The sequence below is a fragment of the Miniopterus schreibersii genome (assembly GCF_964146895.1).
Source record: "Miniopterus schreibersii genome assembly, chromosome: 16".
In the NCBI taxonomy this organism is placed as follows: Eukaryota; Metazoa; Chordata; class Mammalia; order Chiroptera; family Miniopteridae; genus Miniopterus; species Miniopterus schreibersii.
Window position 1 is genome coordinate 23,072,845 of NC_138116.1, and position 24,376 is coordinate 23,097,220.

Below are 24,376 nucleotides of genomic sequence, written 5' to 3' on the forward strand. Positions count from 1 at the left end.
GGCATAGTGCCTGCTGGGGGAAACACAGAACTTTAAGACATGATTCCTACCCTCAAGTCAGTTGGAGTCTAATAATAACCTCACATTTATATAGTGTTCTGTAGTTACAAAGTTTTTTTGCAGACATTTCATTTGATGCTTACAGGGTAGATGTTGAGTTTGAAGTGCCTGTGGGACACCCAGATAAAAATGTCTGTCAGGCAGTTGGAGTTACAGAGCGGAATTTCAGGTGAGGCTGGGGCTAGCGGGAGAACCAGTCACAACTTTTCAGGTTAGAAGTCACCGAGGATAAGCTCTTCATGAAGAGGCCAGTTCAGAAAAAAATGATGCCAGGCTAGATGGTAGAAGATCTGGCCTATTAGGCTATAGATTTTTGCACTTTAGCCTAGAGATGACGGTAGAGGCTCAGGGGGAGGTTTTGGCTCAGGGAAATGACTGCATCAGAGTCAGGATTTAGGAAATGTTATCTGACGGCCAAGTGGTGGCAGAAGAACTGTCAGGAAAATATTACAGGCATCCAGTCCTTAGGGGACAAAGCTTAAGGCAATTAATATTTAAAAGTAAATGGACCTACAACACCACAGGGCCATGTCAGCAAAACACAGATTGTGGGAGCATCTACAAATAACTGGGTAACCGACCCAGTTTCTTCAACAAATATTTTATAATGAATAAAAAAAGGAGAGCTGGAGGGAGAACCCATAGATTAGAGACTTAAAAGCTATATCAGCAATCACGGTATATAGATCTTGTCTCGACCTTAGTTTGAATAAATGAGTTATTAAAAATATTTGGACATAATCAGGGAAATTCAAATATTGACTATACATTTCATGATATTAAAAAATCATTACTAATGCTTTGGGGTGTGATAACAGTATTGTGGTCATGTTTTTAAAATGAGTCCTTACCTTTTAGAGATCTGCACTGAAATATTTACAGGTAAAATGTTCCAATATCTGGATTTTGCTTCAAAATAATATGGAGGTGGGCAGCGGGCTGGGGTTATGAGGAAACAAGGTTGACTGAGCATCCGTAAGTGGGTAATAATTGCTGAAGCGAGGTGACAGGTCCATGGGAATTGTTTCTTACACTATTCTCTCTACTTAAGTATGTGCTTAGAATTTTCCATAATTTAAAAAACACTTATTTTTTTAAATGGGTGACTATTTTTCAGTTTGAGCACTCTTTTTAATACCCTTTTGTTCCTTGGGTTGTGACAGATTTGGAACATTGCTACCAATAAACTGACCTTCCTCAACTCCTTTAAGATGAAGATGTCTGTTATCCTGGGAATCATCCACATGATGTTTGGAGTCAGCCTGAGCCTTTTCAACCATACGTGAGCCGCTCTGTTTCTGTCATAAGAATGTGCATAGTTTAGATAGGGCTCTTACCTAAGGAATTCATGACATTTGGGGGGAGGGACTAGTAACTCAGAACTCTGTTCTGTGTTAAAAAAATGCTTTTAAGAAATCGCGTGTTCTTAGATGGGGCTTACTTAATATTAGTCCCTTAACAATTTACAATTGCATAAAGATCTTTGAGAGAACCTTGTGTAATTTTCGTCAAAATGAGTGAGTTATTTTTTTTCCTTGATGTGTAACTCACATAAAATTATGAACTGCATCTTGGAATGTACTAGATTTTCCAAACTCTGTCTCATGGGAGAATGGTGGCGATGGTACTGGAGCTGTTCAAGGTCCAAAAGTTTGGAAGTCATAGTTAACCCTGCTTGTCTCTGTTGCCTCCAGTGCTTCTGGCTGTTGGCTTCTTAAAGTGATAAAGACAGATTGAGGGAGCATTAGGAAAAAATCTAGTGAGGACTCCAGTCGGTATAGGGGTGACCCTGGGTCTGTTCACTTTCACATTTTTTCTCTCTTCCTTTTTTAGCTATTTCAAGAAGCCCCTGAATATCTACTTTGGGTTTATTCCTGAAATAATCTTCATGACCTCTTTGTTTGGCTACTTGGTTATCCTTATTTTTTACAAGTGGACAGCCTATGACGCTTATACATCTGAGAAAGCACCAAGCCTTCTGATCCATTTCATAAACATGTTTGTCTTTAACTACGAGGACATTCATAAAACAATGCTATATTCTGGACAGGTGCGTCAGCCCAGAAGTGGACCGTCTTAGGTGGTTATCCTAGGTCAGGAAGTTAGATGTTTCTGTTACCCTAAAAAACCTTTAAAAATCCCTTTCTGTAAAATTTGGCTTTCAATTCATACATCCAGATCTAAATTCAGCCCATCCTCCTTACTTGGGAGGGTCTACTATAATTTCTGTATCCAGAAAGGATAGAATAACTCTCATCCTATGGGACAATTCCTGGGCTTCACCACAACATCTGCTAATTATTTTGAGAATCTGGATAGCGTTATTCACAGATCAGTAAGAAAGTGCTGTTTGGGGGGTAATTTGTCCTGGAGTTGGAAACTGCATGTTTGATTAATGTGATGTGCCTTGTCCTTCTTTGCAGCAAGGAGTTCAGTGTTTCCTGGTTGTAGTTGCATTGCTGTGTGTACCATGGATGCTACTGTGTAAACCACTGGTCCTTCGCCATCAATATTTGAGGAGGAAGCATTTGGTGGGTGTATTTCTGTTGCTGAAAGTTACTAGACATTTTTTAAGATCAAGTCAGTTCCTCGTTGGATCTAATGAATTGTGCATAAGTCTATATACTCTTAAAATGCATCTGTGTCATATCCCAGCATGAGCACTGGACCTGCTAAAATCAAAAAACCATGTTTTTGCTGCCTGGACATCTGGATTCAGCTTTGAGTAGCTCGGGTATAGAGAATAAGTCATAAGTTTTTTCCTCTCCTGGTCATGTTTTGCTCGTGCTATGCTCAGCAAAACCCAGGTCTGGGCCTGTCTAGATGCAGCATCAGACACAGCAAGGCAGCAAGAGCTGCCGCCAGGTGAACTCACTCATGTGGTTTGCCTGGGCAGCCACAGGGCTGACACCGAGACACTTTCTTTTGAAATAAGACTGTGATACTTTCACCAACCAAAACATCCGGGGAAGAGATTTGGTTTGAAGCATGCTGTTTTTTTCTTTTTAAAAAGCAACATACAAACTTGTATTTACTTAATGTATTTGTGCATAGGAATTCTATACACACATAGACACACACACACACTTAAGTTGCCAAATATTCATTTCTGGCTGTGCAGTAATGCTTATTACACTGTGGTAAAACCCACAACATCTTTTTGCATGACTCTCATGTGGCTGTTAGATTATTGTTCCTGTTGGAGAGCAGCTGAGTTACAAGACCCTCCTTCTCCCTTTTCTGACCATCTTCACCCTTCCATGTGCCCCGCATTCGTCTCCCCCTTCACTCCCTCCCTCTTTTGTTTCCTTCTCCCTTCTTCTTTTCTTCCATTCACTATCAGGAAGGGCAACCTGTGGAGGCCCCAGTCAGCCCAACCCCGAGCCAAAAGGGACTAGAGGCAGCAGCGGCTGCAACAGTGAGTGAATTTAAACCAACACACCATCACATTTTGTGTAAAGAGGTGGCAAACAGTGCAGCAGAATTCTTTTTTAACTATATTGAGAGCGTGGGACATGTGTGCTCTTGGGAAGTATGTCCTTGTTACTCATTGAGATGACAGACAAGATTTCCACCTCTTAGGAGTAGATCCTGCTATCATCTTTACCATTGGTCTACTAAGTTTCTATTCAAATATGTAAGCACAGTCATGGTTATGGAAGCAAAGTGGCTGTTGTACCTTCTCTGGGTCCCATCATCTTAATCTAAGATGGCAGCTCTTGGACTCATCCACTTTCATGTCTGTATTCTGTGACCATGTATTGGATGATTTTTCAGCATGGAGCAAGAACATATCTGTGATTCTTGAATTGATTTCCCGACACTTGAAGTTCTGCTTCAGAATGATGCTTGGACATTTGGTCCATTTTAGCTGTGACTTACTCTCCTTCCAGTGGAAGCTTATACATGTCTACTTTTGTGAGAGACTCAGAAGCCCTCATGTCCTCAGCTGTTCCAGTGAGAACTCCACTCTGCCATGTGTCTCCTGTGTACTGTACATCTGGTGTGATAACCAGAGTCATCTCTGTTGTGATCTTTCCTTCTTCCAATACTAACTTACGATTCAGTATCGGCACTTTGAATGTTAAGAATTTCAATATCTGTCCTTAAAAACATCTCTTAACCAAAATCTTACAAATACCCTCATATCAACTAGTCCAGTCTGTTCTAGGTAATGAATCTGTAAGAATTTTAAGTCTCACCACTAGTGATTACTCATGTACTATTGTGGTCTAGTAGCATTGTACTCCTTTAAAAGAAAATGAAATATTTAGATGGATAACCATTTCCTTCATTAGGTGTTTCTGATCATTTTAAACTTAGAAAACTACTGTGGTCATCCTTCTAGAACTAGTCCAAAAGGGCTGATATTTTGAATAAGAAGATATTTTAATATTGCTGCATAAAATTATTTTCAAGTAGGGGCTTTCTCTTTTCCTATAAGAAAATTTTTTAAAATGCTTAAAGTACATACTATCCATTTATTGACATTCTTTCCATGTGTTCTTCTTTCTTCTAGTCTTAATGTTTTTAAGGTGTGCTTCTGATGCATCAGTCTCGATGCCCTTAAACCTGGCATCTTTTCTTTCATGCCATCCAAGTTAAAAGTCCCTAGTCTAGGAACCTGCACATTCATAAGGTCCTCTTAGCCCAGTGGGTTTTTTTTTAGCCAGACATCTGGAGAGCAGCCTGAAGGTGTCAGGATGATAATTCTGTAACAAGGACCCTGGACTCTTGACCCCAAGGGCTAAGGATATGAACACTGATCTGTTTTTGTTCTGTTCTGCGTCCTCTTGGTTGTCTGTAAGCTGTGTATCACAGTATAATTTCCCCCCCTTTTTTTTCTGCTAGTGTGTGTGTATGTCTCATCCCCCTTCCTACAACTCTCATTCCCATGTTCTGAAAAGACAGTCGTTAGTGTGTAGCTGGAAGGTTTAACCTGTCTGCCTTCATCCTCTAGTTGGGGAAAACTTCAGAACTGGCCTTGTGCTTCAGGTGTCTTGAAGCCTGCCCCCTGTACCCTAGAACTCACCTCAGGAGTCCTCTCCTGTCACTCATGCCCTGTGTTGCCTTCTCAGTCCACCTTTTGAGGGGTTGCCAGGTGTAATATTTGCATGACCTGGAGGTGCCCAGGGCTTCAATGGTTCCTGAATCTGACTACATATCAGAATCACCTGGTGAACTTTACATTTGTTTCTTAGGGTATCAAAACAGATAAGTGGAAGAAGAAATAAAAATGGCCTATAATTCTATGACCAAGACAATCCCCTACTGACATTTAAAAATAAAATTAAAGCAATAGGTGCCCTTGGTTAGAAAATGCAAATAAGGGAGCATTTGAGATCTTGCTCCCTGGATGTGTCATCAGTTTGACTCAGATAAACTCATAAAAATTTGGAGGAAAAAAAGAAAAGAAAATGCAAATAATACTGAAAGTGAAAGCCTCCCTGTCCCCAGCACCCTTCTCCTCCTCAAGGGTATTATTAACAGCATTTTGCCTCCAAGTTTTTTTCTGCATATGTCAGCATATATCTATCATCTTTTGATATAAGTGTATATGTGGATGTACATATATATATATTTTAAGACACATCAAGAATTGTGTTTAAACTGTAGCATTATTCTGCCCCTTGATTTATTAAGTTATTAAAAATGTGGTGTATCTTGGAGATTGTTTCATAGTGATTCTCACTCTTTTTTATAGACCATTCTATTGGATATACTAAAATTGTGTAATCACTTTCTTACTGATGGATGTGGTTGTTGTTCCCAGTTCTTTGCTATTATAAATAACAATGCAGGGAACATCCTCGTCCTTGATAAAATTTCACAAGCAAGTTCCCAGCCATAGATGGGATTGGATTGCCGAGTCTCAAAGGGTGCATGCATTTTCAATTTTGATAGACAATCAAAATGATTATACAGTTTGTATTTGGTGGTATATATATATATATATATATATATATATATATATATATATATATTTTTTTTTTAACAATAATCTTTATTGTTGAAAGTATTACAGATGTCCCCTTTTGGAGGGGGTATATATTTTTAAATAGAGATCCCCTAGGATCCACCTCAGACCTACTAAATTTACACTTTCTGAGAGTAATATTTGAGAATCTCTATTTACTGAAATGCAGCTTTCAAGGTGATTCTGATGCAACTGGTTCTCTACCCAGCACATGAGAACCACCGCTAGAAGAGAGAGAACTTGTCCAAACAGTGGGGTCTAGTGGTCAGACTGGTAAAAGGTGAAGGTGCGAGTGGGGACCTCAAAGCAGTTGACCAGACCTGCTTACACACTGTTTGTGCTGCTTGCCCAGAAGGCCATTTTACAGGAGAGCATCTTCCAACTCTTGCCTTGTTTGGCTCCCCAGACAGAAACCATATGAAGTGGGTCTCGGGGCTGTTTCTTTTCTTAAAATATGTTTTTATTGATTTTAAAGAGAGAGGAAGGGAGAGGAAGAGAGAAACATCGATCAGAGGCCTGCTGCACACCCCTACTGGGGACTGAGCCCACAATCCGGGCATGTGCCCTGACTGGGAATCCAACCAGCAACCTTTTGGTGCATGGGACTAAACTAACTGAGCCACACCGGCCAGGGCTAGGGGCTGTTTCTTCAGCTCTTTTCACTCTGTTGCAGGTTAGCACTAATTAATACCTGTCAGACTTAATCCCAGTTCTGCCAAGTTTTTGTACCCACAGAGTCCTTTTGCCTCAATAAACCAAAGCTTTTCCAAATCAGGTTGACATAGAAATTCTGGTTCTGGAGAACCTGCTGAAAACTATGCCTGGGAAGTGAGGAGAAGCAAACACCTATCAGCATCTGCTCACATGCCTGTGAAAGAGTTGTTTTCACACTCCAGAATCCTCTATTGAAGGAAAGGAGCCTTTTTTCTTTTTTTTAAACTCAGTATTCTCTAGCCGCAAGCTAACGTACATTAAAGCGTTTTTTCCTTCCCTGACCTAGGAAGTCCTTTGTTCTTGAGCAGAGACCCGGTACATTTCTGGGAGAGGTTGCTGGAACTCTTGGGGCTCCTGTTGAAAGCTTATCAGACCAGGTTACAATCACCATGTCATTTGGTGCCCCTCCCTCTTACAAAGTCTACTCTTTAGTTCAGTTTCAGAAAAACTTAGACCATTGAAGGCTTTACCGGTAGAGCTACCCTCATTATGGGAGTCTGTTTGTATTAAGCCTTTCCATTCAAGCATGATTCTCAGTTAGCATTGACCGAGGCAAGGTTGCTGTCTCCTGGTGCACCAGGCAGAACTGCATATTTCCTCCCATCATAAGGTGGTAAATGTAGTTGGGGCTGGGGCCCAGGTGGTGGTGGTTGGGGTGGGAACAGTGGCTTGTTTTTACTTAGCTGTTTGATCAGTGAGTTTTTGTTTTTGTTAGAATACATGCTTTTCTGAGGTTTGTATGTACTAACCATCGCCCTTCCCCACCTCACAAAATGTCATATTAAAGCCCAGGCAAATTCTACTCTTTCTGTTCATGTGTGTAGGGAACTCTCAACTTTGGTGGGATCAGGGTGGGCAACGGACCGACAGAGGAGGATGCTGAGATTATTCAGCATGACCAGCTCTCCACCCATTCAGAAGATGCAGAAGAGGTAAGATCCAGTGGTGTGGGCTTCCTCTCCTTTCACCTTGGCTCGGCCCTAGTCTTGTATACCTAAGTGGCCTCACTCCAGTCTTCTCCTTGAAAAATGAACATACTAATACTAATGATCAGCCTGCCTTCTGGACCTCTTACAGCACCACCGCTTTTTCCAATGAGCCCTGTAAACCCCAGGCTTGCCGGCAGAGCCCACAGCAGTTTTGTTCTATTGTTCGACTTCTTAAATTCTGAGTTGCATGCAGATCTCAATTACTAACTGCTCTCCTGGGCACCGAGACAGAGGAGGCCCAGCTTCCCAACTCTTACTACCAGAAACTCAGCCCACTTAGGCAGCATCCACATCCCTTGCACCTTCCAAGGATGGTTCCAATTGGAACTGTAACCACTGATACTGTGAAGTCCTGTCCCACGGATGTGCTCTTGTTGCAGATATTTTATTTGAGCCTTTTTAAAATGTCATTTGCCTACTTTTTATAGGGAGAGTAAAATAGTAAGGCTAAGCTAGACTTCTCCTATACCACCACCTCCAATTTCAGTTTTTTAAAACCCACTCTCTTTACCTGACCACTCATAGCACAAAGCCTCTGAACTTTTGAATCTCATCCATTCATTATATTCTTTTTAAACCAAATAGGATAGGAGTTGAGGACCCAGGTGGCTGGACTTTTCAGTCTGACTGACCACTTTCACTATGTGTTTGGCTTTTTAAAGAAGAAACTGCAAGGGTTGGGATGCCTTTTAAAAATATGTGTCTTACTGTTCTAAATCCTGCTGATTTTGCTTTCCTGTGTGCTGAGGAGGCCTGCCTCTAACATGTCAGACCCTTTTAACATTAACAGTCCTCCCCAAGAAGCAATGATAGTCTTGTGTTCGTGACTTGTGACCTTGTGTGTGCTGTGGCTTCCCACTAAGTGTAACTTTGTGTTTTCAAGCCTACCGAGGATGAAGTGGTAAGAAACAAGCTGCTTTGCCTTCATGTTTATCTGGGGCTTGTCTTCCCGTCCTTGTGATCACTTTGCTGACCCTGCTGCATCCGGGGGCCACACATTACACCCACGTATCCTGCATCTCACTGGCCATTTCTAACCAGTTCGTGAATCCATGTTCTGAAAAAGCTCATCTCCATTAACTGCATCTCATGTCGGTCACCTTTGTCTTTGTTTCATTGACTTCGCTGATCTAATACCTCTGAGAATGGCTTTGTAAGGAGCTACAAGTAATGTCTGCATTGGCATTCTTGAAGTGACTCCCCTTGGGGGTTAAGTCCCATTGGTTTCTGCCTGCCTCTCCTGTGATGTTATGTATGGTCGCTCTGCCACTGGGAGTAGCTGTTTCCTCCCTGATCCTCTGAGTGCTTATGAGTAAAACTCCCCCTTCCTCCCTGTCTGAGATGCAGCCAGCCTCTTCCTGCTGCCCTCATCAGCTTGATGATGCTTGAGTGAGAATTGCTAGACCCTTGCCTTAGGGTCACCTCTACCTCTGTATGACCCACGTGGGAGGTAGACACCCTTCAAAAGGAGGCTTTGCCTTTAGAAGTATCCCAGTAAAAAGCAATCCATCTGTGTGAAAAGAGTTCATATTACATCAGACACTCATACAGAACAATGACAGGGAACAGGGAGAAAGTTGGTGAAATGTTTAGGCTGCATCTGGAGTAGGCCTTCCAGCTCAGCAAGAGTTCGGTTAGCAATATACAAGTTTGGAATTGGGTTTTTAAAAGGCCATGCTGCACTGTTTGCATCTTCCCCCAAAACTTCTCTCTGAAATACTTAGACCCATGAACCCTTCCCTTCCCTTGCTCTCCTGGCCTCTGTAAGGGACAGTGTGATGGGAATGGGAAAAGCTTTGCTGTTTTGTGTAAGAACAGACAGTGCTCCATCTTCCTGAAGGCGGGAGAGGCCCCCTGTGCTGGCATCCAGGAGCTCCCATGTTCCTCTGGACCACTCATCTGTGCATAGCCTCTGGCTGAGCTTCCTGGAAGGGCCAGCAGGAGTATGGTCCATGTTAGTGAGGAGCCCAGCCTTCTCCCAGTAACATTGCCTCCGACAATACTGCTCTTTCTAAATGTCTTACCAATTGAGCACCCAAATGCCATGGTCATTGTCAGAACAGTTCATATTTGTAGCATGTCACAGGGGAGTTGGACATCCAAAGAAGATGGACTGTAATTCAGCTGCCCTAGTCCCTGGCCCCCCAGCTCCCTCAGGGGTTTAGTTTCTCATAGCTTCCTAAGTAGTCATAACACTTTTATCTTTATCAGACACATACACAGTCTAGTTCCCTACAACGAAATCTGGATAACTGTCACAGTTATCTAAAGATTTCAAACAAAACAGTTTTTTTTTTTTAAAGTCCAGCCTATTTCTTCTAGACTTGCCCATTTTGCTTGGCTATGAAAACCATTTGCCCCATATAGGTCATTGCTCCAGCCCAGTGGAAGCAGTGGTCCCTTTGCCTGGAGAGCACTTAGTACGATTGCAAACCAGGGCCAGGTAATGTGATTGTCAGAGAAACCTTTGAAGGCTCTAACCATTCAGCAAGGGTCAGTGGCACCTCGCCCTACTGTGTCATCTCACCAGGTGCACTCCTCCAACCCATCTATCCATTCATTCACCCTCCATGTGTCAAGCACTCTGTTTAATGCTGCAGAAACTAAAAGAAGAAAAACATAGTCCTTGCCTTCAAGGAACTCCCAAACAAATTGAGGAGGAGACAGTCTGGGTGACAGATGCTGTGATCGTAGTATGCCCAGGATGCCCAGGATGCCCAGAAAGAGGGCACCTGCAAAACACTTGAGTGGGAGTGGGAAGGAGGAGACCAGGAAAGGGTTCCCCAAGGATATTACTGCTAGGCTTAGTCTGGTCAAGCAAGAGTCTCTGTGGAGGGAGCAGGGGATGCAGAACCATCATTGTGAATAGTTATCATAAAGATGCAGGGGCTTGCAGGCCCATCATGCTTGGGGGATAAATAGATACTCAGCTTGGCTGAAGCTCAGAGTCAGGAGTTGGGTAGCTGGTGAGAAGTGAGACTAGAGGTTGGCAGAAATGAGCCATAGATTGGACAACAAGGAGCCATCAGAGGGTGGTGAAGCTGGAAGTGACACAACAAATGTGCATTGCTGAAATACCCTAGTGGGGATGTTACAGGGCATACTGGATTGGGGAGGGGGCATAGTCTGGAGGCATGGGGACCAGCTAGTCTGCTATGAGTCAGGAAAGAATTGGGAGGCCTGAGGAGAAACAAGGCATTTTCAGGGGGAGTTAGACTCCCTTAATGCTCCCCCCACTGTCTTCCCCTGTTACACAGAAAACTTGCCAGAGGTTACAAAGCAGGAAGTTGGGAATGAAGGACAGGAGAAGGTTAGGGTAATGCCTGGAAGAGAAGCTTCCTCCATCCTTCCATTCCTTTTTTTTTTAATGGGAGAAACTGGAGGTGGGATAAAAATGCTGAAAGTGGCTGGTTCTAAGGGAGCCCCGCAGTCATTGCTTTTGCAGAGCTTTTGGGAGTAAATACCTGTGCTCCTTAGAGCCAGGGGCCTCTCCTTCCTCTGAGCATGGGCTTTGGGGCAACAGCCAGCAGTGGTGGGAAGGAACTCTCCACAGCATTGTTGGAATTGAGGTAACTAGGATTAGCCTAGTTTTCAGGTTAACTAGGTGGCTTGACAAGCCTGTTCCAGAAGAAGAACCCTGAGGGACTCTGGGTGTAGATAGTCAGAGGGGAGGGAAATGAGGCAGCTGCTCAAGGCTGGTGCGCTGGAGCTGGCCCCTTTCCCCACTGGCCACACCCAGGAGGCCAGGCTCCTAGCCCTTTACCAGCCTAGCCCCTTCTCTCGGCCTGTGCTTGTGATTTCCCATGGCAATTCTGGCATATTTTGGGTGTGGAGTCATGTGGGTCTTGAAAGAAACTAGTAAAAAAATAGACTCTGACCCAAGGGCCGAGCAGGCTGGGGAAGGGAGGCCCATTGGACAGCTGCCCTCTGCTCCTGGGGTTCTGGTCTGGGCTGTGGGGAGGGGCCCCCGGAATGGAACAACCTCCTGTTCTATTGGTTTCTCCACCTGGGAGAGTGAGAGGCCACAAAATGCACCTGGTGCTTCTAAAGATCTGTATTTTTCCCCAGCTGTGCTTGGAACAGTCCTAAATGTGAGCTCCTGAAAGCTTGTTCAAGCCCTATCCCTTTATTCTGGAAATAATTTTTTAAAAATATATCTTTATTGATTTCAGAGAGAGGAAGAGAGAGGGGGAGAGAGAGAGAAACATCAATGATGAGAGAGTCATTATTGATTGGCTGCCTCCTGCACGCCCTGATGGGGGATCAAGCCCGCAACCGGGGCATGTGCCCTGATCAGGAATCGAACCATGATCTCCTGGATCCTAGGTCGATGCTCAACTGCTGAGCCACGCCCGGCCAGGCTGGAAATAATTTTTGATGTTGAAAGGAAAACTGGGAGAAAGGGAGTGTGAGGAAAACAGAAACAAAAACCAATAGATATTCTGTCTGGTCTTAACTGTCTAACTAGGAACTGGTAAAACTTTTTCCAAATGTCTGTGTCATCTTTTCAGAAGTCACACAAAAAAAAGGAGGTTGGTTATCTTGCTTGCTAGGGTTTGTTAAACTAATTAAGTAAAGTGACTGTAGAGGGTTAGGGCCTGACAGCTGGCCGTGGGGGCTTCCTGCTCTCCTGGCTTATTCACAGCAGGTGCTTCCAAACTGGGGACTCCACACACCAGAAGGTGGGAGTTGGCTAGAGCAGGTCATTAAAGTCCAGGTAGCTGTTCTCTTCGAGCACCCTCAACTTCGCATACACTCCACTTAAGCTCACAGCCTAGCAGGGAGAGAAAAACAAATGTGTTGAGACTCTCATAAAGACATAGTTCATTCAAATGTAGTGAATTGAGGGGAATGGGGGTGTCCCAGTTGGGGACTAAGCCTGGCAGGATTTCTAGGGATGGTGTAGCTGAAATCATCACTGGAGTACAAAACTGGGGGCTCCTGGCTCATGGAGCCCAAAGTGCCATGTGGCCACAGCCCAGACTTCTACACATTCCCTCCCAGCCTTACATCTTCTCTCTGGTTTCTTCCCACCGCAGTTTAACTTTGGAGACACCATGGTCCACCAGGCCATCCATACCATCGAGTACTGCCTGGGCTGCATCTCCAACACCGCCTCGTACCTGCGGCTCTGGGCCCTCAGCCTCGCCCATGCACGTGAGTATATTTCTCTCAGATTGAAAACTATGGCTTTCCCCTGCTCTGGGCACTCTCTCAGGTGGGGGGCTTAAAGAGAGTGGAAATTACATAAAGGTTCTGGGATTATTCAGACTCCTAAGTCCAGAGAGAATGATATCCAGATGGGAGACTCAGCACTTTTGCCAGGTTAGCGATTCACAGTGGTCCCACTAAGGTCATGGGAAGCCAGAGTGCAAGGAACACTCCAGGTGAGTGGTGGTAGAGCAAAATGCCAGGCCCACAGTGCTTCTCACCAAAATGAACCACATGTCATGTCTCTCCCCGGTCCCCAGAGCTGTCTGAGGTGCTTTGGACCATGGTGATCCACATTGGCCTACGTACGAAGAGCTTGGCAGGAAGTCTGGCTCTGTTCTTCATCTTCACCGCCTTTGCCACCCTGACCGTGACCATCCTCCTGATCATGGAGGGCCTTTCGGCCTTCCTCCACGCACTGCGGTTACACTGGTGAGGGGAGAGGCGGGGGGGGAATGTGTCCTTAGCTGCACTGAGGGCAGCTTTGCTCCTCCCGTACAGAATCCAGTGACACTGGAAGTGTCTGCTTTCACATCACTACACCCAAGGACCTATCTTAGGAGTGAGCTTCCGGAAATGCTCACAGATAACACAGCTCAATTTTCATAGCCTTCGGGGAGAATTCGCAGGTGGGGGTTGTCAGATTCCTCTCCCTGCCTCTCTAGCATTCTTCCATGCTCTTGATGATAGCTTAAAAGACCTGCTGAGGGTTTGTTTGTTTGCTTGTTTGTGGTTTTTGGCTCTGGCATAGCACTTTCTCCTGTCTTCAGAGCAATGAAAGCAGCTCTGAAATAGATTCTAAGCCCAGGAAAGTGCTAGAGCACAGTGTTCCCCAGTTTTATCCCCTTGTTCTGTCATTGTGCCAGCGTCTTTGAGGAGGACCCTGGCAGCTCCATGTGGTGGGGGGATTCCTGCTTCCCTAGGATGTATCTCAGTGTACCAAAGCAGCTTCAGAAGGGCAGGTTCGGGATTTGTTTGTTTTCTTTGATGTAGTTTGTGGTTTAATGGCCCCGCATGGGGAGGGAGCTCAGCCTAGGGAGTGAGAGAGATAGCTGGAGTCTGGGCTGGGCTGTGACTCCATGACCTCAAAGTAGGGTTGCCAGATTCAGCAAATAAAATTACAGGACACCCAGTTAAATTTGCATTTCAGGTCAACAATGAATAATTTGGTGGGGATTTCTTGTAGTGTATTTTCCGAATGTGCATATCTGGCTACCTGCCCCTTCGAGTCCCCCTTCTTCCTTTATGTTGTGATTTTCCGTTTTCTGAGTCTCAAACCCCAGGGGCTCTGGAAGCTCTGTTCCCTCTCTCCAAAGTACCCCCCCAGTGTGGTGTGTGCACACAGAGTTTTACCAGTTGAGGGGGTCGCAAATTTGCTGACCCAACCTTAGGAACCCCTATATGAGATGACCTGTGGTGTTAATGATCTCAAGGTCAGAAGAGGCTTGGAGTGTCTCTTTGCATCACTAATCCAAACCTGAAGAAAATCCAGAATCTGAACCCCAAACTTCTTCTCTTCCCAACCCCCCTTATCTTTGATATTCCTTCTGGCTTTGTTATAGCTGAGCCTCCTCAATGTTGCCACTGTTTGTTGTTCTGAATTACAGAGAAGTGAGGCATGTAAGGGGAGAGGGCTGGGACTTAGTCTCCCCTCAGAAGCTCCTTTGGAGGAGTCTGCCCTGCTGCATCAGTGCACTTCAGTACACGTTGCTCAGTACACGTACACAACTGAGAGTGCACAAGGCTTTCCTCCTTGCCGCCCTCCTCCCTGCCCAGCTGTTGTTTACTGTGGAGCCAGGAGGTAGGAGCTCCGCATGATTCAGACTGCTGGCCGCTCCTGTTCTTAGCTTATCAGCGTCCTCTCTGCCCAGCACACTTCCTCAGCCTCTCCGGTGTGAGGGAGCGTCTGTGTAGCCAGCCTGTGGTGACTCACTTTTTCTTGCGCTCTTGGCTTCCTTCCTTTCCTGGTAACTTTTCTGTCTCCTGAGCCCTGGGCTTGAGGGAACAGTTACCACCCCACCTTGATTCCCAAGTGGGGAGCCTGTAGCCTCCTTCCTGGGCGGGATGGGGAGCCGTTCAGGTGGGGGACGAGAGCTGTTAGTACAGTGAGCAGGCGCACCACAATGTGAGGAAGGTCGCCTGGACTTGGGCCCAACCTGCAGAGTGAGCCTCCAGTTTGCGAGGCCATGTTTTGTCACAGAGGATACTTCTTCCTCAGGCTCACCAAGGAAGTGACACATGACAAGAGAGCAGGTTTCAGAATCAGGCCTACGTGGTTTAAACTCCAGCTCTGCCCACAGCAGCTGGCCAACCCTGAGGGAAACACTTACCTCTCTGAACCTCACTTTCATGTGAAGAGAGGATAATATTCCCGTGCCAAGGCCACCACGACTGAACATGAAATAATGTACATACCAGTGACTCTCACGGTGCCCTGGCACATGTAAGCTGTTGTTCAGGTGCAGGTCACGGCTGCCCTGCTTAAAAGTGGGGTGCCCTGTGGTGAAGGCACCTGGCTGTGGTGACTTGTAAAGAAACTGCTTTTAGTCTGTTTAGAGAGAGGGGAGGCCACTAGGTGGGAGGGTACATGTACCATCTGAATGCCTCTCCGATGTAGTTTGCAAGGAATAGGCTCGTCCACCACGTTGCATTTGTGGGGTTTGGTAGTGGAAGTATTGGGTAGAAGAGAAAAAACAGTGAAAACTGTGCAGCAACTTTCCAATCCCATCATAGAGGAGGCTTGTGGGGCTCATCCCCACCATGGGAAAGGAGGGAATGAAACTGGCACTAGTGCACCCCCTCCTGGCCAAATGTGGATGTGCTTCAGGGATGCCTGGGCCTCAGTCCTGGGGGAGAGGAGTTCCTAGTTGTGGCACTGGGGAGGGGTGGGGCAGCTTGCCCTGCTGAGACTGGCGGCAGGGACAGTGTCACTGTGTTTCCTGGTGTCCAGCCTGGATGTCCCACACCTGTCACTTTGCCCCTGGTATTCACCTGGGGTAACCTGATTCTGACGCAAGGGCTGACCCATTATACCTGTTCCAAGTCTCTTCTGTGGGCTCGAGAAGAAAAACATGATTTGATAACAAATATAAACCACTAGTCTGAGATCCATGTAGGGTCAGAAGGAGGTGGGTGACATTTGAAAACAACAATGAGCAGATTAATGTGCTAGTTCTGCATCCTTCTGAGTTCTCTGTCCCTCTCTTTTCTCCCAACCATGTAGAGTCAGTGGACTTTCCTGCCACCCTAATTAGATGTCTTCTCTTCCTCAGGAAAGGCAAAGGAAGGGATAGGGTCTGTAGTTATAACTGTGGACACCAAATTGGTTTTAGCAGAAAGATTGTTGCCCATGGTCTGCCTTCTTATCTCGCAGACTACACATTTGTATAGACGTGCGCCATTGCACACCCACAGATTGGTTGGTGGCTAAAAGGACAAGACCGGGACCAATTTGTTGTAAGGGATGCAGTGGTGCCACAGCAGGACTCCATGGGATTGTTGAGTGAATGGCTGGCTGCCCCAGAAGTAAGAACCTGAAACGTAACCTCAGGCTGACATCATCGTCCGGACACTTGGGCCACCAGACAGACATGTGCTCCAGGCCCTGAACTGCTCAGAGGGGAACAGAAAGGGCCAGAGAAGCAGCTGGGCCTAGAATCATCTTTCTAAAACTGCCTCCCCTCAGTCATACCCCTGCCAGGAAAGGGAAGAGGCCCCGGAACTCTTCCCCCTCCACTTACTCAAGGAAACAGGTTTCCTGTTACATAGCAGGAGCCATCTCTCTGGGGACTCCCATTTATCCTCTGGGTCACTGGGTGGCCTTTGCCAGGTGTTGGAGCTGGAAGGGGTGATAGAGAAACTCATTCTAGTGCCTGGGGCTGTCCTCACTACTGTGGGATTCTGAGGTGTGTCATAGTGGCTTGGAGCATGGCAGGGCCTAGAGGCTCCCTGAGCAGAGCCCCTAAGGAAGGAAAACTCACAGGGAGGCCCCTGGGGCCCAGTTGCACCCTCACACAGAGAACTTTGTGTTTGTACTTTCTCAGGAAGCACACATTTCCCTGGTTTGCAGGGAGAAGAGGGAGGGGAGGACAACAGGGAAATCACTTTCCAGCTCTGTGCCAGGTTGGGTGAGCACCGCTGAGAAGGAGGGTGAAGTCGGGCTGACCTAGAGATGCCCAAGATGTCCCTAGTGGTGGCCACCCTAAGTCACGCAGAGGGATGGCAAGAGAAGGGTGGTGACCTCACAGGCATCTAAAAACGTCTCCATTCGCCCAATTTGGAATTAGAATTGTTTGTACAATTAGCCAGCCAGGAGGTCAGAATTCCCGATACCTCATGGACCTGAAGGTGAATTGCCCACTATCTTGCTACATATTGTTAAATGAAAATGGGATGAGTCAGTCTCTTTTCAGTTGTTCAGAAATCCCTTGCCATATGCAGAACAGCCTACCCAACATGAAGAATTCAGACCTGACAGCAGTGGGCAACAAACAGGGACCTAGCCCCATCACCACCACCTTCCCCAAGTTCCCAGTAGTTGGAACTGGCAGGGCACTTAGTAGGAGTATTGGGGCATGGGGGCACATCCAGTTCCTGGTTTGAATTGCTCTTGCTGGGAATCCTGTGACTGACTTTAGTTTGAAACTCTCCCTGCTGGATCCGTTTTCCCTGGGGGCTCAGCCCAGGAGCGCGTGGGAATTCTCCAGTCTGGGATGCTTGGGGACCTTGGCCCAGGCCCTGGAATGTGGAGCTAGGAGAGAAGGCCACCTGTTCCAATGGCACAGAAAATTATTCACCTGTTCTCCCCAGGGGTGGAGCTGACAGCTCTGCAGTCAGTGTCCCCAGCCAGCACCCCAAGGCTGAAGAGGCCTCTGAGGGCCTCTCAGCGCCTCCTGCAGACAGTCCTCCTGATGCCCACAAAGGGGCTGGGGAGGGGGGGCAGGCCACTCCCACACTTTCCGCTAATTGCTCCCCTCCGGTTTGGAGAGGGAGGAAGCCCAGTGTGTAAACTGTTGCCTGCAGCCTGCCGGCCCCTCCTGTTCTTACAGGGGTTCTGGTGCCCCCAGGGTCACACAGCCCCAGTGGAAACTATTCCTCAGGGCAGCTCTCCTTGGCTTTTCTATCATCTGAATCATGCATTTTTCTGCCCTTATTTGGTGCTGATTTGGTTGCTGGGCAGCCATCCAGGGCGAGTTTTCAGGGGAAGCACAGCCCAGTGCTCACAGGAGCGCTCTCTTCCCCTAGAGTTTGAGAGGCCCCCGGGAGAGCAGCAGGGATAGACGCTGAGCTGCCTGGGAAGGGAGTTGAAGCTCTGTTTTTCCTTTCAGTCCCCAAGAGAAGAATTCTTTCTCAGATGTTTTTGTAGTTGGAGCATATTTTTGCCATGGCTTTGAGGAGACTTCCCCTCCTGACTTCCCCCCTTTCCTGGGAATTTCCTCCCCTAAATTGAAAGTCTCCAATGTTCACTCAGAAACCTCCCTTCAAGGGGACAAATAAGCAAGAAAACAGCAGTGCTTGCAGGGTTGCTGGAGCTGAGGTCACAGCCCCCCAGGGGCTTCCCTGAGGCTTCCCTGGGAGGTCTACCCTGAGCCCACCAGGCCACGGAGTTTGGGGTCCTCTCCTTCTTTGCTGTTAGAAACTCACGCCTGCTGAACTTTTGCACATGGGCCTGTGCTGAGCAGGTCAGAGCAGGAACTGAGGACACGCCAGTGCATTGCTGCACTGCTCTTGCTGAGGGCAGGCCTGGGCTTCCGAGGCGGAGCTGTGTGCACTGGGAGAAGTTGGCCGAGGTCTGGGTTTAGTGGGCTGGCAGAGGCGGCAGGAGGCAGAGCTGCTCTCCCAAGCTCATCTAGGGAAGGAAGGCTTTGGGGAGCCTAGGGTTGGGCATCTTTCTGGCCCAACTGTGAAATCCCAAATGGTTTCTGTGGGATGATGACTCCCCTCTTCCCTTTCCCCAGGGTCGAGTTCCAGAATAAATTCTACAGCGGGACCGGTTTCAAGTTCCTACCCTTCTCCTTCGAGCAGATTCTGGAAGGGAGGTTTGACGAGTGAGCCTCCAGGGGCCCTGTGCCCACTGCCCTCCCCTACCCACTCCGTGGTGATTAGCTGTGCTCCTCTCTCGTGTTGGTTGTGGTTCCTGGATTTTGGGGCATTTGTGTCCTCCTTGCCACCCTCCCCCAGCCACTTATGAGTCATTTAGATAGATCTGGCCCTCCCTTGGGTCCCCTGCCACCTCAGCTGTGTGTGTTGTAGTGTAGTGATTTTCTTGAGAAGCTGGGCTCTGGACTCACACCACTGGGCACCAGCCTTGCCCTCCCCGTCTCCTTCCAGCCACAGGCAGCTCCTCTCTGTCGCCTGGTGGTGACTGTGTGCATTTACATATGAGCCCAAAGCCCAGGGAAAGAGCGTCTTTACCATCCACACCCAGATTCTGAGCTTCTAGAATCTCCCTGCCATGCTAGATACTGGTGGGGGAGGGATGCTCTTTAACACCCTACCCTTGGGTTAGCAAGAGCGGTTCCAGGAAGATGGTATTTCTGTCCTCTGCCTCCCACCTCCAGCTTCAAAGCATTTGTTAATCAGGAATTGAGCTGGACCCTGCTGTGCCTTCGTGCGTGGCTTCTCCCTGTCACCCCCAAGGGTCCTAGGATACTCAACACCACCTTCCTAACTTCCACTCTATACTCATACCTCTTTTCCTCCCTCCCAGAATCCCATTCTTTCCCTCCCCCATTTGCACCCTGCATGATAGCACAGCTGAAAGTGACCCAAAACAGAGGTCCTGGCTTGCTGCTTCTCAGGCCACTGAGGGCCCTGCCACCAAACACATCCTTTGGGCAGAGGGTTTAAATTGATGCTCTTCAATTGCCACTGGTGCAGACCCTGAGACCCTTCCCCACCCCCAAATCATGAATCTTGAGTGAAAGACAGTAGTCATCAAGGCTGGTTCGCTAGCAGTCCAGCCTTGCTCTGCCCCTAGTGCCCCTTCCCACTTCCACAGTGAGCCCAAGTTGGGGAGTGAGATCCTGGGCAGGGAGGGTCACTTTGATTTACAGTTTGCTGACTGGAGGCAACTGGCAGGGCTGCCGGACATGTGGTTGTGAGGGCTGTACAGCCCTGCCCTGTGAGCTGCTGATGAGCACCCCCAAGGGGCCGGCTCCCCTGTCACCCCCACACCAGCTGTGGATCTTAGAGTCTTTTAAGCATGTGTTGACGCAGCAGCCCTGACTGCTTCAGCTAAATTGATCCAGTCACTTTCAGTGGCCGAGATAATCCCCTGAATTGTCCAGGCCCCTGCCCTCTTCCCAACCTGGCTTTCCTGAGTGAGCTTCTTAGAACTGCTCACTCAGCTCTCCCAGGCTGGTCTGGCCCTGGGTGTGGGCCATCCGCCCCAGTTGCCCCAGCCTCACCATGTGCTGGGCAGTGTGACCTGACCCAGACCTTGTGCAGAGCCCCCCCCCCCCCAGTGGTCCCCATGGTTTACATGATGATCTTTGTTCTGTTTACAGCGGGGCTTGAAGTAGAGTTCTTTGTCAGGAACCCTTCCCAAGGCCCTTCTGTTCAGACATTCCTGTGCTGAATAAAGTGTGTTTGACTCTACAGAGGGAGGCTGCCTGTCTCTGTACCCACAGCCCCTGCTTCGCACAGTCTCCCCCTCCCTCCTCCAGCATTTCTGCTTCTCTCTGATCAAAGGCCACAGCTACTGTGACCCTGACCAGGCAGTTAGTTTGTGAAATTCTCTCCTTATCTCAAGTTTCACAGGCGCCTTCCCCCTTCCATGAGCCAAGTCTGCTTTGCAGACACCACCCATGGTGGGGAGGGGACTTAGGGACCCAGCTTCATCTCCCCTTCATACACTACACACCCAAAAAGCAGAGGTTCATGGGGGTCTGGGCATCTGCCTATCCTCTCCCTCTTTTCCAATTGTGTTCTTCAGGGTTCAGAAGCCTGGCTATTTTGAGCCCTGATGTCCTTGGCCTTGGTGTAAGTGGAGGCTCAGCATGTAGTTTCTTAGGGCAGCTGGAGAATGTGAGGTGCTGAGGTAGGCAGGTGGCCGAAGAGCTTGCAGACTGTCCTGGCAGGCGGGGTGGGCAGGGAGGGCGCCTTCTCCCTCCTCGGTGCCATGTAAGGCATCCACATTCTTTCCCAGTGCCCTCCCTCTCCATCCCTCCCTCTTAGGGCCTCCAGGGCAGGGGCTGGGCAGGAATGCGAGCAGCAGGCGGACAACTGCAGCTCCAGGAGGGGCAGGAAAACCCTGTTCATTTCATGTTCCTGTCCCCCCCAGCCTCAAACCCTCTCCTCCCTCACAGGCCAGCTGCCTGGAATAGGCCTTAGGGGCAGCACCCCCACCTGGCTCCTCCGAAAGTCCAGAGTGGAAATTTAGGTAAATGAGCTCTTTTAGCCTCTGCTCTGTTATTGACTCAAAAAGGGAGGCCTAATTAAAATAGATATTTGGGCCCTGGCCAGGTAGCTCAGTCTGTTAGAGCGTTGCCCCAATATGCCAAAGTTCCAGGTTCGATTCCAGATCAGGGCACATACAAGAATCAACCAGTGAATGCATAAATAAGTAGAACAACAAATCAATGTTTCTCTCTCTCCCTCTTAAATCAATAAATAAAATTTTATAAATAAATAAAGTAGATTTTTGGAATCAGTGGAATAGAATTGAAATTGAGAGTCCAGAAATAAACCCTAACATTTATGGTCAATTGGTTTTCCCCAAAGGGACCAAGATAATTCAATGGGGAAAGAACAGTCTTTCCAACAAATGGCATTAGTAAACTGAGTATCCACATGTAAAAAAAAAAATTTGGACCACAACCCCACTCTATATAAAAAAGTTAACTCAAAATGAATCATGGACCTAAATGTAAGAGTTAAGAGTTAAAACTAAAACTCATAAGAGGAAATCACAAGTCTTCATGCTGGCCTTGGGTTAAGCAATGATTTTTAGATACGATACAAAAAAAAAAAACACCACAAAAAACAAGCAATGAAGATAAGCTGGGCTTTAGCAAAATTTAAAAATATTTTGCTTCAAAGGACAAAAATCAAAATGTTAACACTGGGAGACAATATTTACAAATCATATAGTTGACCCTATCCCCAGGTTGAATGGCCAATAAGACCATGAAAAAGTGCTCAACATAATTAGTCATTAGGGAAATGCAAATCGAAACCACGAGGAGATGCCACATCACAACCACTAAAATGGTTACAATAAAAAAGTTAATTACAGGTGTCATCAAGGATGTGGAATAACTGGAACTCCTAGTCACTGCTGAGAGGAATGTAAAATGGTGCAACTGCTTTGGAGAGCAGATGGCAGTTCCTCAAAATGTTAAACCGAACTAAGAGAACACCCAGCAATTGGGCTTCTGGGTATTGACTCAAAAACAATGAAAAGACGTGCACACAGACTGGTGCGAGTGTTCATAGCAGCATCATTCATAATAGCCCCCAAATGGAAACAGCCCAAGTGTCCATCGGTTGGATAACAAAAGGCGGTCTATCCATATAATGGGTGTCATTCTGCAATAAGAATGGATAAAGCACTGATACTTGCTCCAACATGAATAGACCTCAGAAACATTATGCTACAAAGCTGGACACAACCACATTATATGATTGCATTTATGTGAAATGTCTAAAATGGGAAAATCTAGAGAGACAGAAAACAGATGGGTAGTTGCCTAGAACTGGCTGCTGGATGCGTCTGGGGACAGGATTAAAGTGGGAGATCCCCTTCTTGTGGAACCCCTGGACCCCAGGCATCTGCTGAGTCTATGCCCCTGTCCCATGAATGCCTCTCATCTTACGGTCCTAGAACCAGCATGGGAACTGTGGTTTGGGGCCTGCTCGGTGTCATAAAAACAGGACAATTCCATCACCACCTTCAGAACCCACTCTCTGTCTTGTTCATTGGGGTCCTGGGTGGGACTGTGCCTCTTTCTGCCCCAGGAGCCCTGGGGCGAAGGAGCACTGGAGCTCCCCTCAGGTCCCAGTGACCTGGCTGCCTTCCCAGCTCCCCGGCCTACCCAAGGCATGTCCTAGGCATCGGCTGCTCCCTGGTGGCCAGACAGGGAAAGACTCATTCCTCCTCACTGGCAAGGTGAGTGTGATCCTAGCTGGGCTGCGACATGCAGGCAACTGGGTTGGCTGTACAGTATTCTGGGGTACATAGGCAGAGGGGCCAGGAACAAAAGAGGACACGATGAGATGGAGAGCGGAGAGCCCGGACTACTTGTTTCACACACATTCATTGAAAAGTAAAGTCCTCCCACCCCCAGCATCCCAGTACCCCATGGGAGGCAACTACTGTTTCCATAGCCTTTAAAAATACGCACACAGCCTGGCCGGGCGTGGCTCAGTGGTTGAGCATCGACCTAGGATCCAGGCGATCGGGGTTCGGTTCCTGGTCGGGGCACATGCCCGGTTTGCGGGCTGCGGCCAATCAATGACTCTCTCATCATTGATGTTTCTGTCTCTCTCGCTCCCTCTCCTCTCCTCTCTCTGAAATCAATAAAGATATATTTTTAAAAAAAATAAAAAAAAAATACGCACACAAATGGGAGTGTACTGTACCCAAGTGGTTTGACCATTTTCAGAACATTCTAGATCATTAACAGCACATCTTCCTCATATTTTAGTAAATGCTTAATATTTCATACCTGAATTTCTTCAACCAGCCTCCTACTGTCTTCAAAGAGCTCCCAGCCTGATGGGGAAGTAAGAAAAGAGTGTGACATGCATGGAGTCATCCCTGAAGCTCCTGCCCGGCATCTTTGAGCTCAGGCTTTAAATGTGCTACCAACTCCCTGGATGGTGTCCCCAACCTACTGCCCCTGCCAGCAACCCACTACCACTCTGGGTGAATCCAGACTGCACAGAGAGCCCCAATTCCCTCACCCATGTGTTCCCTAGGATTCAGAAATCCCAGTAAAACAGGTCCAGGCAGGAAGAGAAGCTGATAAGTTTCACCCAGAGAAAGGGGTGTTTGGAGGGAAAATGGGGTGGGGGGTGAGGGGTACTGGTGGGGAGTGGAGAAAGGCCTGGGGGGAGGTGCTACAGACTATAGCCCCATGAGGGCACATCTCTCTGGGCTGGTCTTGGAGCCCTCCTTGGGGAAGGCTGAGAATCTTTCGATTCTAGGAACTGAGTGACAGCAGGGGCTGCACCTCCTGACAGAGCTGCTCACTGAGCCAGGAGCAAGGCAGGGGTCCTGCAGCTGTGTCTGCAGCTGGGGGCAGGGAGCAGGGGAGCGGGCCAAGCTCAGTGGGCTCCCATGTTCTTTTTCAGTAACGACTCCAAATTCCGTGGATTGGCAGTCCTCCTGGGATCTCTTTCCTGTCTCTAAGCAGCTTCCCTCAGGTATGACAATCTGGAGAGATCGACACCTGCCTCCAAAAGAACTCAGAATCCTGTT

At 47.5% G+C, this 24,376-nt stretch overlaps 1 protein-coding gene across 9 annotated transcripts in view; it reads left to right on the forward strand.

Annotated features, from left to right (window-relative positions):
* ATP6V0A1 (ATPase H+ transporting V0 subunit a1) overlaps nucleotides 1-21,574 on the forward strand; it is a 52,944-nt gene extending 31,370 nt beyond the window's left edge. For 5 of the 9 annotated variants that reach the window (XM_081162458.1, XM_081162456.1, XM_081162459.1 and 2 more), the window contains 7 exons: nucleotides 1,224-1,342; nucleotides 1,894-2,110; nucleotides 2,484-2,591; nucleotides 7,576-7,683; nucleotides 12,780-12,897; nucleotides 13,212-13,383; nucleotides 18,909-20,551. In XM_081162458.1, coding sequence (XP_081018584.1) covers nucleotides 1,224-1,342; nucleotides 1,894-2,110; nucleotides 2,484-2,591; nucleotides 7,576-7,683; nucleotides 12,780-12,897; nucleotides 13,212-13,383; nucleotides 18,909-19,002 — 936 coding nt within the window. In that variant the 3' untranslated portion in view covers nucleotides 19,003-20,551. Of the gene's footprint in view, nucleotides 1-1,223; nucleotides 1,343-1,893; nucleotides 2,111-2,483; nucleotides 2,592-3,403; nucleotides 3,479-7,575; nucleotides 7,697-12,779; nucleotides 12,898-13,211; nucleotides 13,384-18,908 lie in introns of all 9 variants that reach the window. The other 4 variants (XM_081162461.1, XR_014000547.1, XR_014000548.1 and 1 more) reach the window with 4 other exon arrangements.
* The last annotated feature ends 2,802 nt before the right edge of the window (nucleotides 21,575-24,376 follow it).